General features: G+C 38.6%; 1 protein-coding gene across 1 annotated transcript; it reads left to right on the plus strand.

Moving 5' to 3' along the window:
- The first annotated feature begins 12206 nt into the window (after window positions 1-12206).
- LOC149835791 (uncharacterized) lies at window positions 12207-13892 on the plus strand. The gene has a single exon (XM_090010671.1). It carries the CDS (start codon window positions 12747-12749, stop codon window positions 13662-13664), a length of 918 nt encoding a protein of 305 aa, XP_089866797.1. The 5' UTR covers window positions 12207-12746; the 3' UTR covers window positions 13665-13892.
- The last annotated feature ends 2052 nt before the right edge of the window (window positions 13893-15944 follow it).

Genomic DNA, 15944 nt, shown 5'->3' on the forward strand with positions numbered 1-15944 from the left:
CCTCCACGGTACACACCTGCACCATATCATAGAAGGATACAACAGGTCGACGAGGAGCATGGACTTGGTGCTTGGCCTGTGATGAAGGTTGCGACATACGAGACTCGCCAGAGAGGCAAATAATATGCCGAATTCTTGAACGATCTGAGCCACATCTGTGACAGAAAAATTTTGAACGGAAGTTGTAATTGAAACAAACAGTACACCACCAGTCTCCCGGCTTCACCCGACACGTATCTGTCCGTTGCCTAATGTTGCAGAAAGAAGGTTGTCACGCCGGCCTAACCAGATTCCACCCCTCTAATACATCCTTGTTAGAGCACGACCGGAAGAAAGGAGCATTGAGCGACCCCTGAATCTCGTTTTCTTCTAGCGCTTCCCTATGAAGAGACTTGACAAACCACCAGACGTCCCCTATATCAAGCGCTCGTCGACGCAATCCGCGAACCAAGAACCCAAATAATGATGCAAAGAATCCCTGAGACAGCCTAAACGAGACCCTAACCAAAGCCTCCCACTTCTGGAGCGACACTGCGAAGGCCCAAGCATTAATACCCTCTGTCAACTCCAAGAGAGCTTGTTTGTTGTGAGAAATTGACCAACTACACGAGAGACTCCAAAATCGATCGGACCCCCGCGACTTGCCTCTCATCATCCGCAGAGAGAGAGAGAGAGAGAGAGAGAGAGAGAGAGAGAGAGAGAGAGAGAGAGTTACCCTACGTCTTCGACAAGGATGCCTTCGTGATAAAGGCGTGGAAGGATCTGAAGGCGAGAGACGAGATATTGTTTCTCTCAAACAGGAACACAAAGTCCACCAGAGCTCTTGGGGTATCGAGGGTCGCAGCGACGAGTCGGTGGCGTTGGTGGCGCGGTCGAGGCTGAACGCTCTCCTGGAGGAGGACGACGTGGTGGAAGGTTGTGAGATGCTCAATTTCAGAGGGGGAAGTAGGCGTGACTGATAGGGTTTTGCAGAGAGAGAGAGTGGGCGATAGAGAGAGATGCATCGGTTGAGGATGTCATCGAAATGGTGGTGGTAATAGGCGGTGGTCTGTTGGAAAGCACTGGTGGCTGGAGGAGGAACCGAGTGAAGGGGGAGAAAGTGATGTCGGCTGAGGGTTTTACCGAGAAGAGAGAGATGGGTGTTGAGTGACTGCTACTAGGGTTTTGCAGAGAGGGAGAGTGCGATAGAGAGAGATGCACCAGTTGAGGAGGTCATCGGAATGTTAGTGCGGACTGGCGGTGGTCGGATGGATTGCCCAACGAACCAATCAAAAGAGGGGGAGTGGGGTGGCACTGGAAATAGAGAGAATTCAAAACTGAGAGATTGAGGGTGTCGCCGACCTAGTGGAGGATGATGGGGGAGTGGGGTGGCAACAACCGGAAAGCACTGGTGGCCGGAGGAGGAACTGGGTAAGAGGGGGGGGGGAGTGGTGTCGGGTGAGGGTTTAACCGAACAACGAGCAAAGATCAGGATTCTGTGTTATTTTGATTAGAGCTAGCGAGAGACATCAGAGAGAGAGAGAGACCTAAGATCGGTGGTTTAACGGCAACCCTCTTCTGGAAATACAAGATGTCTTCGGGTGGATGATGAAGGAAAAGAGGGGCAGGGGAGAAAGGGTAGTTGGCAAAACGGAGAGGATGCAGTGCGAGGGTCAGAGAGAGAGAGAGAGAAACGAGAGAGAGAAACGAGAGAGAGAGAGAGAACAATAAGACCAACTTCCGTGGTTGATTTAATGATTGAACCTAGCTCTAGTTGTTATTTATTCAAAAGAAAAAATATATATATAAGATACAATGGAGAGACGTTAAGTGAGGAGAGAAGAAAAAAAGAGGATCAAGCTACACGTTACAAAGAGATAAAAAAAAAATAATAAAATAAAAACAAAAACCCAAAAAGAAAATTATTTTGAATATTTTTTAAAGTAGGCTTAGTAAACCTTTCTTTTTTTCTTCTTTCTTCTTTCTTTTCTTATGCTGGTCATCCTCATCACCTTACTTTTTTACTATACAAAGGTCCACTGACTAATTTCTTGGATCAACCATGTCTTTAAAGTATAACTTCAAGCAGTTTAAGTTTTAGAAAAAGGATGCATTCAGAACGTAACTTGTGAAAGCAAGCAATTATATAAATATAAAAAAGCAAAAAGTTAAAGGTAATAATTGAAACATTATGCAACTTTTGTAAATAATTAACAAGTAGGTAATTTTCTGATAAAATCACTTAATAAAAAAAAAAGAAAAAAGAATATTTACTAGATGAAAAATGCATAAATGAAACCATTTCTTTGATGAGTTTTTCAGCCTTTGATGTTCTAAAGAAATTATTTTTGTCACAACTGAAAGGCAAAAGCCACTGACATCACACATAAAGAATCAATTAATATTAGAATTGCAACATAATTTTTTTGTGGTGTGCAATGCCTATCCCACATACATCTGCAGAAGCAAGTATAAAACTTTTCACACACATGTTGAGTATCTCCCATACTTGGCTATTTTATTGTTTTTTTATTTGGATAGAGAAAGTTGGGGTTAGGCAGACCCCTACCAGTTATACAATCATATACCATAGTCATTCGAACTTGCAACGTTCTAACACAAGTGTCCGCCTACCTTGAAAGTGGTGCCCTTCGATAATACGAGTAGCTTGACCTCATACATGAAAAACTCATATGGGCAGATTTTAAGGATTGAATCACGGAGTGATTTGACATCTACAATAGTGGCCTTTGGAGGCACAGATTCATACATGATAGTTCTACAAAGTTGAATACCCTGTCGACAGACTTGCCACTGGTGGTGATTCATTCCTCAATAGGGCCATCACCTATGCCAAAGTAATGCATCATGAACTGAGAGCATGTACAGTCAAACCGAATGCCCTAGCCTACTAAGAACACCAAGATGCGCAATAGGGCAACGCCCCTATGTGCAGCAATGAACCCACTCATCGATTCACCTGTTTGGAGACCGGGTAGTGAGTTGACATTGTCATACAAAGAATTGGCTATTATTAAGGGCATCGAAATGGAATCGCCTCACGGCCTCCCCTATGACATTCTCACAAGCATGACAACACCAAATTCAGTGCAGATTGATGGTGAGGTGCAAATTCATAGGGTGAAAGCACTTGTTTCTATGGGGGGCACCCATAGTTTTGTTCAAAAAAATGTTACTGGAGGGCCATTACATAGAGCACTCTAAATTTGATCCTATAGTCAGAGATGAGACAAAACATTAAGATTTTGAGGTCTACTCATATGCGGTCGTGAAGCCCTACGGAGTGAGCCTTATGCCAGATCCATATCAAGTTTTCACCTTTGAAGTCCATGCAGAGTCCATGTGATATTTGATCCAGGAGAAAATCGGCATCATGTCTACCATTTACTTGAGGGAGTTCCTATCATCATCTTGGAACTCTTCCTCTGCATATTGCGAGCTAGCAAACAAGCCAAGCTCCTTATAAGTGGTTTCAAGGATTGTTATGAGATCTGTTATGCATACTTTGGTAAAGAGGAAAATCAGAGGGTGATGATCTCTAGTTTGGGGGAAAAGTAGTGTAGAGCGTGATGGTCTATTACGACTTGAATTTCAAAAGATGGTATAGATCTGAACTTCAAGATCCACACACCTTTTTCTGTAAGCATTGAGGCTCATCCAGGTCTGGGTAGGACCCAAGAGAGTGATGTGGCATCTGACATGACTTTCCTAATGGTTGACAAGTCAAAGATCCAGAATCTTAGTCAGAAGCAGAAGAAACAGGACACTTGTCAAGCCTAAAGGCCAAGCCAATTAAGAAGTGGAGTCCACCTAGGGGGGTTGTCATGCTAGAGAGTCCTAGGGGACGTCTCTTAGTTTTAGAAGATTAATTAGAGCTAATTAAGTTAATTAATTATGAGATGGTCTTTTAGTTGGTTTGTTCTTTTGAGGAGTCCTTAGCTAAAGAGCTCTAGCCTAATTGGTTTTTTTATGTAATGCTCTAATTTTTTTAACTGAAATTTTAGGATTTTTTTTTAACCCCCTTTATAGGATTTTCAAGAAATACAACAAGAACTCTTTTTAAATACGGTTCAAGTCTTGGGCAGATTACAAATATAACAACACATAAGTAAGACTAGAATAACTCAATCAAACCATAGTTTGCATTAAAATAAAACAAATACTAGTCTCAACCATTATCAAAGTTTATAGGACTTAATCAAATAAATAAATCAAATAATAATAAAATATATCAGTCATCTCAAAAGCTTTAAAAAACTGTGACCTTCTTGGCGCCACCTCGAGCCTACTGTCATTACCTTCCAACCTACTCATTACCTAAAATATTAGAAGTAGAGGCATAAGTCCATAGCCTCAATAGGTATTCACCAAACACATGAACACAAATATTTTAATCACAACAATAAGCATTGGCACATTTTTCAGATATCATTTAAATTATACAACATCACAATATCAAAATTAAGCATAATTTACATTTACACAATTAGTCATACTTACATTCATATTACAAAAATAAGCATGCTACAATGCATTATGCCAATGAAATAACAATTTATGCATAAATTGAAATATTACAATGATTCCATTTTGATTTCTTATGTTCCACTTTTTCTCTCTCTCGAAGGTACACTCTTGGGTTCCTAACTTCGATTCAACCAATCTAATAAAAGATATATTATGCCATGTATTTTATTAACCTCATTGAATTGAAGAATCTGCAACCTTACACCGAGGTTCCACTTGAGCGGTCCGTGACCGAGAGAAACGCTTAGTGGTCCAGCACGAAATAGATTCCTACTCTGTCGAGATTTTGGATATACCACCTAGGGTAGCTGGTAGTCCGGGCTCCCTACAACCTGAGATAGGGGACCAGGGAGACGTCATTTCCCTCTAAAACCAAACAATGGTCAATTGATCGTATGTAACCCCACTCTCTCCAAAGTAGGCCTCAGTCTAAAGGACCTGGTCTGAATGGGTTGGGTGTTATTTAATTGTTAGGCCCAATAATTAAATTACATGTTCTCACCGCATATTCACCCGGGCTCACAAGCCCAATCTTCCCACTGGAAATTCTATAAACAAGTCTGTTTTGACCCATTCAAAAACCTATAGTTCACACTGTGAGCCCGAACTCTATGAGGCAATTATGTGATTATGTGCATGGATATCTTTTCTGTCTTTGGTGCACCACAGGCACCCATAGATTTCACCGCACCTAGGCTAACACCCGAGCCACACACATGCTCATATCACACATCATTATCATTATGTCATATGCCCATATGCATACATAAAGGCCGCAACCACATGCAATTCATGATCATGCTTAAATAAATAAATAACATATATAACAATGTACTTTACACTGATCATGCCTTATATTATTCAATGTTCATTAACATGCATGTCATATGAATGATTATAAATCAAGAATAACATAAAATATATTTAGTTTGTATGCATATCAACTCAAATTTTGAGATAAACATCTATAACCATGCTGCAAAATATAAAATACAATTAGGCATTCATACATGTCATAATATGCAAATTCAGATCCATGTTAAACCGCTTTTGAAAAACCTACCAAAAATCACAGAAACCGAATTTTACTCTTCCAATTTTATTAGGACTTCCCACATATCTCAAGAACACATTCCAGAAATAGAACCAAAAAATTCGTTGTAATAATAATAAAAAAAATTTGAGACTAAACCTTGTTAAAAAAAATATAAGACAGATCCTGACAACTATAGAAATTTATCCCAGTTTGAGATTTTTTTTCAGATCTAAACAAAAAACTTTTGACAAAACCCTTTTTACAAGATCTTTTTATATATGTTACCTTTCACCTAAATTTTTCTTAATTTATTTTAATCAGTCTTGGTTGGGTCTTTAGAACCATCAAAAGCATTTGTTGAAATAGTCCTGCAGATAGGGCAAAAAACTTATGCTCTGTTGCAAAGGACGTTTCGGCCTCAATACTGGTCCAAACAAAAAATCAAGATTCTAAATTTAAACCATGAATGTTTAGAACACTCTAGTATTTTTATTTTTATTTATTGATTTTATTTTCTAGGAGATATAATTTTTTTCCTGAAACAGGTCAGAAATAAAAAATGAGTACAAAAAAGCCAAGATTCAAACTCATGCAAGATCCATTAAGCAAGAACAAAATTCAAGGTAAAAATCTATACAATCATGATTTTTTATGCTCTAAATATATTTTCATCCTCATATAATACAGATTTACTTAGATTCATACTAATTTTGCTAAAACAATAATCATGCATCATCCAAGAATAACAAAACCTTCAAAAAATATCTCAAATATGATTTCATCTATGAAAGAATCATAAGAAATCCTAAACAATTATAAAAACATGGTTTCTTTATGCAATAACATGTTGTATAATCATGCTAAACATGAAATGATCTACCCTATATGCTCAAATCAACTTTCTTTATCAAAAACATCAAAGCCCTAAAAACATTTTAGCCAAAATATTCTTTAAAACTATTTTTCGTATACAAGAACATGGATTCAAACATATATCAATTTTTTAGAACTTATAAAGCTTATATTTTATCAATATAACCTAATATTAACATATTAAACATGCTGAAATAAATAAGATCTATAAATAACAAGAAACAAGTTTTCCCAAATCGTTTTTTATATTAGAAGCCCGAAAATCATCTTGTTTGGAAAATAATTTTTCTTTTTTATTTTATGGTAATAAAGATCCATAAAAATGTATTCTCCAGATTAAAAATCAATCTTAGAGAGGTGTTTCAAGGTCTGATCTTTTATTGGTTCAGATCCAAAAAATATCACATGCATATTTCATGCGTTTAGATAAAATTTATGCCTACGTGATTGATGTACCTACCTTAATTGGGTTCTCAAACGTAAATCAGCCTTCATCTCTCATTTTCAAACCTTAGAGGAACTTCAATGACTGTTGAAAAAGCTCCAAGAAGAAAAAAAGACCCACCAAAGGGAGCATCCCCTCCTTAGAGTCCAATCTAAACCTTATTCTAATTAAGCTTATTCCTAAGAGTCCTATTCCAAATATTTTTTTTAGTTAACTCCTTAATTAATTAAGTAATTAATTTAATTATCTAATATTTTATCTTAATTAATTATTAATTAACCAATTTAGTTATGGGGTCCACTAGGAAGGGTGTCCCACCCTCTCTAGAGTCATCTAAGGTTTAAAGACCTTCCTAATGAGATCTCTAGAAGTTGAAGTGAATCTCACTTGGGTCTAAATTTGAAAATGATCGAGATCCAAAACCCTAAACTAGATCCAATCTCCTAGTTGGGTTGAATATAAAAACCAAATAAAAAGATCCAAATCTAAAATCAAATTAAAGATTCACATCCAAACATAAGATCCAAAATAATGCTAGATCCAAACTCAGGTTTGGATTCGAACCTAACCCATCCAAGATCCACATAGCCCTAAGTCACCCCTGAACCCCTGTGAGCCACCCTAACCATACCGGACACCCCACTGGGCAAGGTGTGACCCCTCTTAGCCTCTCATGGACCCTAGTTTGAGTTCAAAATATTGCTTAGTCTACTTAGACTCTTAAATTTTGCTTGAACTAAAAACTGATTTTAACATAAATTTAAAAGTTAAATTAAAGCAAAATCGCAGATGTTACACTTTATGCATGTAGGACTCAACTCAAGCTTCATCTATAGAACGAGGTCTTGGGAAGCCATATGAATCATTGATTAATGAATTGAGTTTTCTCATAAGGCCTAGTTGTCCCCCTCTTTTTTTTGTTTTGTTTTTCTAGCATCCCTATCCTCTGACGCCCTCTTTTCTTTCTCCTCCCTCTTTGATGTTTCTACCTCTCTAACATCTTTTTTTCTTCTCTTTCTCTCTGACCTCACCTGACACCATGTGTGTGGTGATGAGTCCAGCTTACTCAAAGGGCCTAAGCCCTTCACGAGTTTCTTTTAGAAATCCAAGAAGGCTACATTGTTAGGAAAACTATTCAGAAGCCTCTACAGTGGTTCAACTGTAACACATTCTATGAAGCCTAACTCAGGTACTAAACCCTCTTACCCTCTGATATTAGTGTCTTAAACATGTAACTATACCCTAGGTTGTATTAGTTTGCTTTTCATAACCTTAGAACCAAAACTGTATATACCTGATTAACTAAAAAAGTCTTGTTTTTATTGTTTAACCTTTTCATCCTTCTAATGACCTATTATATTGTTCTCTGACCTATAGTAATGTATCCTAACCCTGACACACATTCTTAGGTAACCAGAAATCTCTTGGTTCAGTCCATATCATACTTGAACCGAAACGGCCTTAGAGGTCATTTTTAGCCTACCCGATTTCTCTATTGTTATAAGCCTTTTATTAAAACCTCTCAAAACCTTCACCACAGTTACCTTTAAACCACTGCTCCATCGTGTCTAGTGGGAGTTTGCACTCATGACACGTTCAGTCCGACCTTAGAAGGCCAAGAACCTCAACTTCGATCCTATTGGAGTACTCGTCTGTTGTTAGTTCAGAGCTCTCTCTGCTTTAAACTCCATATCGATCAAATCACTATCTCACATACATCTGTAGAAGCAAATATAAAACTTTTCATGCACACGCTGAGTATCTCCCGTACTTAGAAAGTTTACATTGTTTTTTTTTTTCTGACAGAGAACGCAGACTCTTACCAGTTATACAATTGGGATTCGAACTTCAATGTCAAGCGAGGCCCCCGTTGGTAGCTAGTTTACATTGTTGATGATACACATCTTTCCAAAATCTAGCTCAAAAGATGTAGTTGGGTTAACACTAAAATTTGCTTATAGTAAATAAAAGCCACACCACCAAGATGGGTGCTGTTATGGCCATATTGCATTGTATGCAAACCTGGGGAAAAGAACAGGGAATATAAAAGTGAGAACAAAAAATGAGAAGGCAATGTTTAAATTTATTTCCTTCCCATGCTTCCATTAAGGCAGGCAGTCAGCGGCCTCAAAGGCTCTATGCACGTCTGGTAGAGGTGACTGGTGAATGCCACAAAGTTGAAAGCATGTAATGTAATTCGAAACCCATGCATACAGTCCCTTTCCACTCTTTAGTGGGCAAATGAGCTTGCAAGCCCCAGGAGATTTGATGCAGTGGAGGGGACCTTGGTCACTAGACGGGTAGTCAGCGTCAAACTCAAAGGATAAGGTTCTGCTCAGCTGAAGCCAGGCCACAGGGTGTGCCATGGGTTTACATCATTGAAAACATAACCTTAAGTATGGCTGGCTTAGCCAGGGCAACTAGGTCTCTGATCCTGCGGTGGTTTTCTTGTCCTTCATCCCCAAAAACCTGAGTAATATGCCCGAGGAATTTGAACTATGGTTTTTTCTGGATATCCGATCTGAGCCAACTGAATAATTTTTTTTTTATATTTTCTGTAAAAAATATATTATAAATGCCTTATTATGTGATCGGGTTTGGGGTTCTATCTTCTTGACCTGAACCTGAACGCTGAACTCAAATCCAGGCGCTTATCATATGGTGCACTTTGATGGCTTGGATATATATATATATATATATATATATATGAGAACTGAACATATTAATTTTCATTTCTCATTTAGATCATAGTTTTGAATTATTTTATGATGGATCTAAACCGTTAGATGTATTTAGCATGCTCAATTTACTGAGAATTGACTCTTGAATCATGTCTTTTTTATGAAAAACATGTTTTTATAAGCCGTGAAAAACTGTCACCTTCATAGCCATTGATTTTGAATCACCAAAAAAAATGTCAGATTCTATTCCAGTGATCCAAAAGCCAGTTCCCACTAAACAAAACCTATAGATCACATCTATGGTGTAAGATGTGAGAAAAAAATGCAAAAAATGATGATTTACTCTCTCTCTCTCTCTCTCTCTCTCTCTCTCTCTCTCTCTCTATATATATATATATATATATATATATATATATATATATATATAACACCCATTCTGTCAGCAGTCCTACATTAAAGGAAGAGATCTAAGTGGACCCGATTCAGACAGAGGAAACTGGGCTCATTAGATCTGGACAGACGCATGAATCTAAAAAAATCAAGTTGGGTAAAAAAAACAGGCCCAATATCTAGATTGATTAAGATAGTGATCATTGATTGGGTATGAGAATTTAGGATCCAAATCGATTTATACCTAACCTATTTATTCTTTAATCAAATTTAAATCATGCATAAATATGTACACATTTCTAATTTTAAAAAGTTACCAACTCAACCTTTGGAATATCATTCAATCATAATTACTCTTAAATTAATTTACTTACATCAGAGCCTGCTTCCGGTTGCACAATGGTTGGGGTGGTGCTTGGTAAGATGGTGAAACCATGTCTTACCTGGGATCAATTCTCCTTGGGATCACACCGGTAGCTTGTTTAGTGATTGAGTTTACTATCTAAGAGGGAGGTCAATGAAGCGCTGCCGGGCAGATTCCATTTCATCAAAAAAATTGTTTATTTACATCTAAAAGGATCTGAACTTGAACCGTTAATAGGCCTGACCTAATATTTCTCTCACTTGTTTATATGCAACCCGAAATACACTTGAACCCAATGATCCATATGGGTCAAAATGCAAAGTATGCTCGAACCCAAACCACCACCTAATTCATGTTTGGTTTGGATCAGAGTCCAGTTCAATCAACCAATTTAAAATGAGCATGGTTGAACCTGACCCAAGACTAAATGAAACCAGCCCGCTTACACCCCCAATTAAGGGTGCCAATGAATTGGTTTCAGTTGGACCTACCCTCCAAACACAACACCTTATTCTCAGATATGGATCATAAACTAAGGTGCAAACTTATATTCGGGTCAGGTTGAGACTGATCCAATGGAACATTCACTATGTCAAATCTGACTTATTTGTATCTTTTTATACATGTCGCAATGTTTTGTGGACTCGAGGATGCAGGATTCGGAAGTTAAAAAAATGGGACACGAAAATTTTTAATCAATAAAAACTACTTTTTGAATATTTTAACATTTTAAAATAACTTTTTATTGAAATAAAATTAAAATATAATAAAATATTAAAATAATTTTGCATGTGTCAATGTCCTTTTCGGCATGTCTGCTCATGTCACTAAGGAGAAATGGTGTTTTCCTATGACATGCTAGTCTGTGGGTAGCTTGCCTGGTCACTAGGGGGGTGTGAAGGTGTTGAGTTGAAGACTCCGATCAAACCTCGATGGCACACAAGAGTGTCCATAACTTGCCACGTAAGACAGGGTTGATCGTGGGCCCAAACTAGGGTTTCCTGGTCATAAAAAAAACTCTAGTAGATCTAGTTTTGATTTAGATTGAATTAGAATCGACCATGATTTAGACCTGTCTCAAGTATCTTCTTATGTTGAAAATGTCGTGTTTTTATTGTGACATTAAGGCGATAAAAACAATTTTTGCAATATTTTTATAGACATTTATGTAAAAAGGTTATATTCGAAATACCCTCTAAATTAAGTAGGTTGGGGTTTGAAATTCCATTTTCTCAACCCTACCCGGACCCTAATGCTTATCATCATTTGGGTGGGTTTGGGTGTGGGTGCACTATGATGGGTCAGATACCCGACCCATTGATAGTCTATGTGACCCATTTTCACCTTATACTCATATAGTGATGTAAACCCCCCCGACCAGAAACTTTGTCCATTAAGCCGGTATTAAGTTTTGTATTCAAATCTAAACCCGAATCCAACTATAGATACCGGGGTTTTAAGCTAGTCGGACTCGGGTTTGGTTTTATCTTTTTATTCGGATCTGAATTTAACTCCGAACCCGATTAAGTCGGACTTGGTAATGTCTAGATCCGACCCGAATCCCAACCGTACTCATATCAAACAAAACTTCCGAGAGGGCTTTTACCAAGAAGCGTTACTTGCGTTGCATCCAGCATTGATTCTGCCTATGAAAAGGGCAAAAGAAGTGAAATTGATTTGCCAGCAAAGAAAGAAAAAGAGTAAAGAGAAAGGAATATGAGTGAGTTCAGGAAGATGGAAACACAGCAGAGCATGATGGTCCTTCATTTTTTACCCTCTTGCATGTGGAAGTGTCAGTAGTCAAGTTTAGAGAGAGAGAGAGAGAGAGAGAGAGAGAGAGAGAGAGAGAGAGATGCTCTTTGTTTTGCATTTTCACTGTGGCCTAACGTTGGATCACTCCTCTTTCCAGTGAATTCAATGACACCCATCTCCTCACATTCCCTTCTCCTTCCTCGTCCTCCTCTTCCTCTCCGTGCTTTTCTACTTCACCCATCACTTTCTCTTCCTTTTCTGAGTTCGGTGGTATCTTTCTTGAACGAGTGATAACCGAAGGCCTACTACACACAACAGCAAGCTGACCACCACCATCCTCACACGCATGCTTTTCCTCAATCAGACCGCTCACTATTCGTCATCTCCCCTTCTTCAGAGCGCGTATCTCTCACTCCCAAAGTTGGGGAAAAAGCGATACCCTTGTGGGTATAATGAGAGGAAATGAAGGAGACCCACATGGTGTGATGTGACATGCTAAAACGATGTATTTGTGAGGTTGGTTTTAGGGAAAAATCAGCAACTGAGTTGCCCTTTTGATCTGTAGGTGAGTGCGCTTCCATCCGTTTCTCACTCTGCTGCTGCTGCTGCCAAAGTTTGTGTTTCCCCTCTATCAAACTACATATCAATTCATACATTGAGAAAGCAAGGCATACCATCATGAGGGATTTCCCTTCTTGTTTCGGGGAGAACGGCGTTCAGATTGCCGATTCTTCGTCATCTTCGTCCTCGAGTGGACGGCAAACCGCGCAGAATTTGGTGACCTGTGTGTACCAGAGCAAGCTCTGCGGCCGCTCTTGCTTGATCACGGTTACATGGAGCAAGAGCCTGATGGGTCAGGGCATGAGCGTGGGCATAGATGATGCTACTTCCCAATACGTCTGCAAGGTCGACATCAAGCCATGGTTGTTCTCCAAGAGGAAAGGATGCAAAACCCTCGACGTTAACGGCCGGAACAAGGTCGACATCTTCTGGGATCTGTCATCGGCGAGGTTCGGATCTGTTCCTGAGCCTCTGGATGGCTACTACCTCGCCCTCGTCGTCGATTGCGAGATGGTCCTCCTCCTCGGCGATCTGCGCAAGGAGGCGTACCGGAAGACCAACGCGAGCTCGCCCAATTCGAGCCCTGTGTTCGTCGCCAAGAGGGAGCACATCTTCGGCAAGAGGATGTACTGCACCAAGGCGCAGTTCTGTGACAATGGGCAGGTTCACGACGTCGCCATAGAGTGCGATACAGACGGGCTCACCGAGCCGTGCTTGTCGATCCGGATCGATAAGAGGATGGTGATGCAGGTGAAGCGATTGGCGTGGAAGTTCCGCGGGAACCAGACCATCTTGGTCGATGGGTTGCCCGTTGAGGTCTTCTGGGATGTGCACAATTGGCTCTTTAGCCAGACTGTGGGGAGTGCAGTCTTCATGTTCCAGACCTCCCTTTCTGCGGAGAAGTTGTGGTCCAGCCAGAACTTCTCCGATCCCTCGGCCGCAATTCCGTGGTCGTGCTCGAACACATTCAGGGAAAGGCAGTCGCATGCTGCTTTAGGCTTCTCGCTTATTTTGTATGCTTGGAAGAATGAGTAGACACTGTGCTTTTGGAGGATGGTTTGTTGCCTACACTCCCCTATAACCTTCCTCTTCTGATTTGATTCTGACAGAATGTTTGTAGTGAGTGATTGTTACTTATTGATCCTTGTGTTTGGTGATTGTATATTCTTTGTAAGCAACCATCATTTTATTGATCGGCAAAGATGAATGAATTGCTTGTATCGTTCAGCATAGATATCCATCTTCGTTTTTTTTACATAATTATCGTGATTTCTTGTAATTTTTCTTTTTTTATGTGTGGGAAGCAGATTTTTTGAGTAATTTATGAATGTGGAAGTGTCTCCTGGTCTGTTGATTGAATTCCACGTGCTATCATAGAAAAAAAGTGAGAGGGAGAAGTTTTTCTTACTATGGTCTTTTGTGGATTGAGTGTGTCCTTGCATTCGTAGTTGACTATAATTGGCTGCATATGTAAAGAAAAGCAGTCAGCGTTTCTGATTTTTCATGCCTTCTTTGTGCAACAATGACTTTAGGTAGCATTAATTTTTCTTGTTCTGCCATGCCAGATTTTGACTGTAATTTTCAATGATTTTCTACTATAAAATGTACAGCCATTGCTACTTCTTTTCTTGCTGTGGGATCGCGTTGAATAATTGGAGCAGCTTTTATCTCTATGTTGGCTGTGGGAGTTGTTTTCTCCTCTCACTTGTTTCTAATTATATTTGGCTGGAGTTTCAGTGGGAGAACAGACCAATGGAGTTATTTTTCTCCAGAGCCATTTGAATCTGCTTCTTGGCAGCGGTGCTTCATTTTATAATTGTCTATCTGTGAAATCAATTTTCCTTTTCAGTTTCACGGGGTATGTAGATTAACCATTCCATCAATTTCCTTGTTGTAACTTTGCAAAAGATAGAAACTGGGTAGTTCTTGCGGGGTTTTCAATGAACATGAACTATATGTAAGTCTGTGGACTTTGTCCAAAACTTATGTTATTTCAGGATGATTTTGCACCCAGTGAAGCTTCAAATTGGTGGGCAGTAGACGTGTTTGGATGGAAGACACTACATTACTGTTTCACTTGTTGAGACTTCAGAGGCCAAATATTTCGAATGTGAGTACATTATATTTCCTGCTCATTCTCATTTTCTTTATGTGAAAGGCAGATCATGTTTATGGAATGTCATCTAACTATGGTTTGGGGTGCTATTTACATAACCATGTTTTCCTATTTTCTTGTTATTTTTTGGCACTCCAGATGATGATGCCTCTTTTTGCTCCCTTTGTACAGAAACCATCTTCAAATTGTGAAGAAATGATTGTCAACTATATAAATTCCTTCATTTTTTTTGTGTTTGTTGGTTGAATTTTCTCATGTGATGCCATTTTCTCTGACATATGGTTGTCAGATCCTAAAAGTCCTCGAAAAGGTTGGTTTGTTTTAACAAGATTTCACAGAAGTTAGCACGATTCAAAGTTGGTTAAACCTGAGTTATGCGACTTTCTTCTTCCCCTTTGTTGACCCTGGCCACGAATTTCTCGAACCTAACCAGCCGAACAAAGGCCCCACCTTAGCGAATCTATAGCTTACTTGACAGTTCGGGACATGTCACTTCCCCAGAAGCTACTCTTTCATGAGTCATGGGAATCATAAGTTCATGTATGAATCATGATTCTAATGAATTAATTATATGTTTCCAAAATGAAGGGAATTATGATGTCCATAAAACAGCACTAAATTTGTCGTATTTTAATTGATTTAGATGGTAAAGATGAATTCATTTTTTATTTTTTTAAAACACAAAAAAGGGTTTCTCTTAAATAAAAATGATAGCAATTTTCTTGTTATAAGAAGATTATAAGTAGATATGCGTATGAGTATGTAATTTATAAATTTTATATGGTTTCATTTATTGTTTGCTACTTGCTAGCTTTTATGACCATTGATTTGTATATTTTTCCATCAATTTAAGATATAGAATTTGCAATACAATAACAGTTAATCTTGTACAGCATTTTAAGATGTAGAATTTAAGAGCAGGAAAAATAAGATTTTATAGATTCCATGAGTATATGTTTTTGCAGACCGAGAAGTTAGGTAGTAATCTGGGACTGTAATGGTGATATTATACAGTATAATAATTATAATTCTTTTCTTGTGAATTCTAAAAACTGTCCTAATTTATTTCCTATACTTTTGTGGTCTTCTCTTTCTTCTTGCTTCACATAGAATTAAAAAAAAAACTCCACTTCTCATTCTACTGGGGTAGAGTATCGAGCTATGGCTGCCATTGCATATTATCTTTGATTTGATGCTTG

This window comes from Nuphar pumila, chromosome 6 (genome assembly GCF_984573655.1).
Source record: "Nuphar pumila chromosome 6, dmNupPumi1.hap1.1, whole genome shotgun sequence".
NCBI classification, from domain to species: Eukaryota; Viridiplantae; Streptophyta; class Magnoliopsida; order Nymphaeales; family Nymphaeaceae; genus Nuphar; species Nuphar pumila.

What these genes read in the sequence shown, in the direction of transcription:
- LOC149835791 (XM_090010671.1), top strand. Translation starts at nt 12,747, where the DNA reads ATGAGGGATTTCCCTTCTTGTTTCGGGGAGAACGGCGTTCAGATTGCC.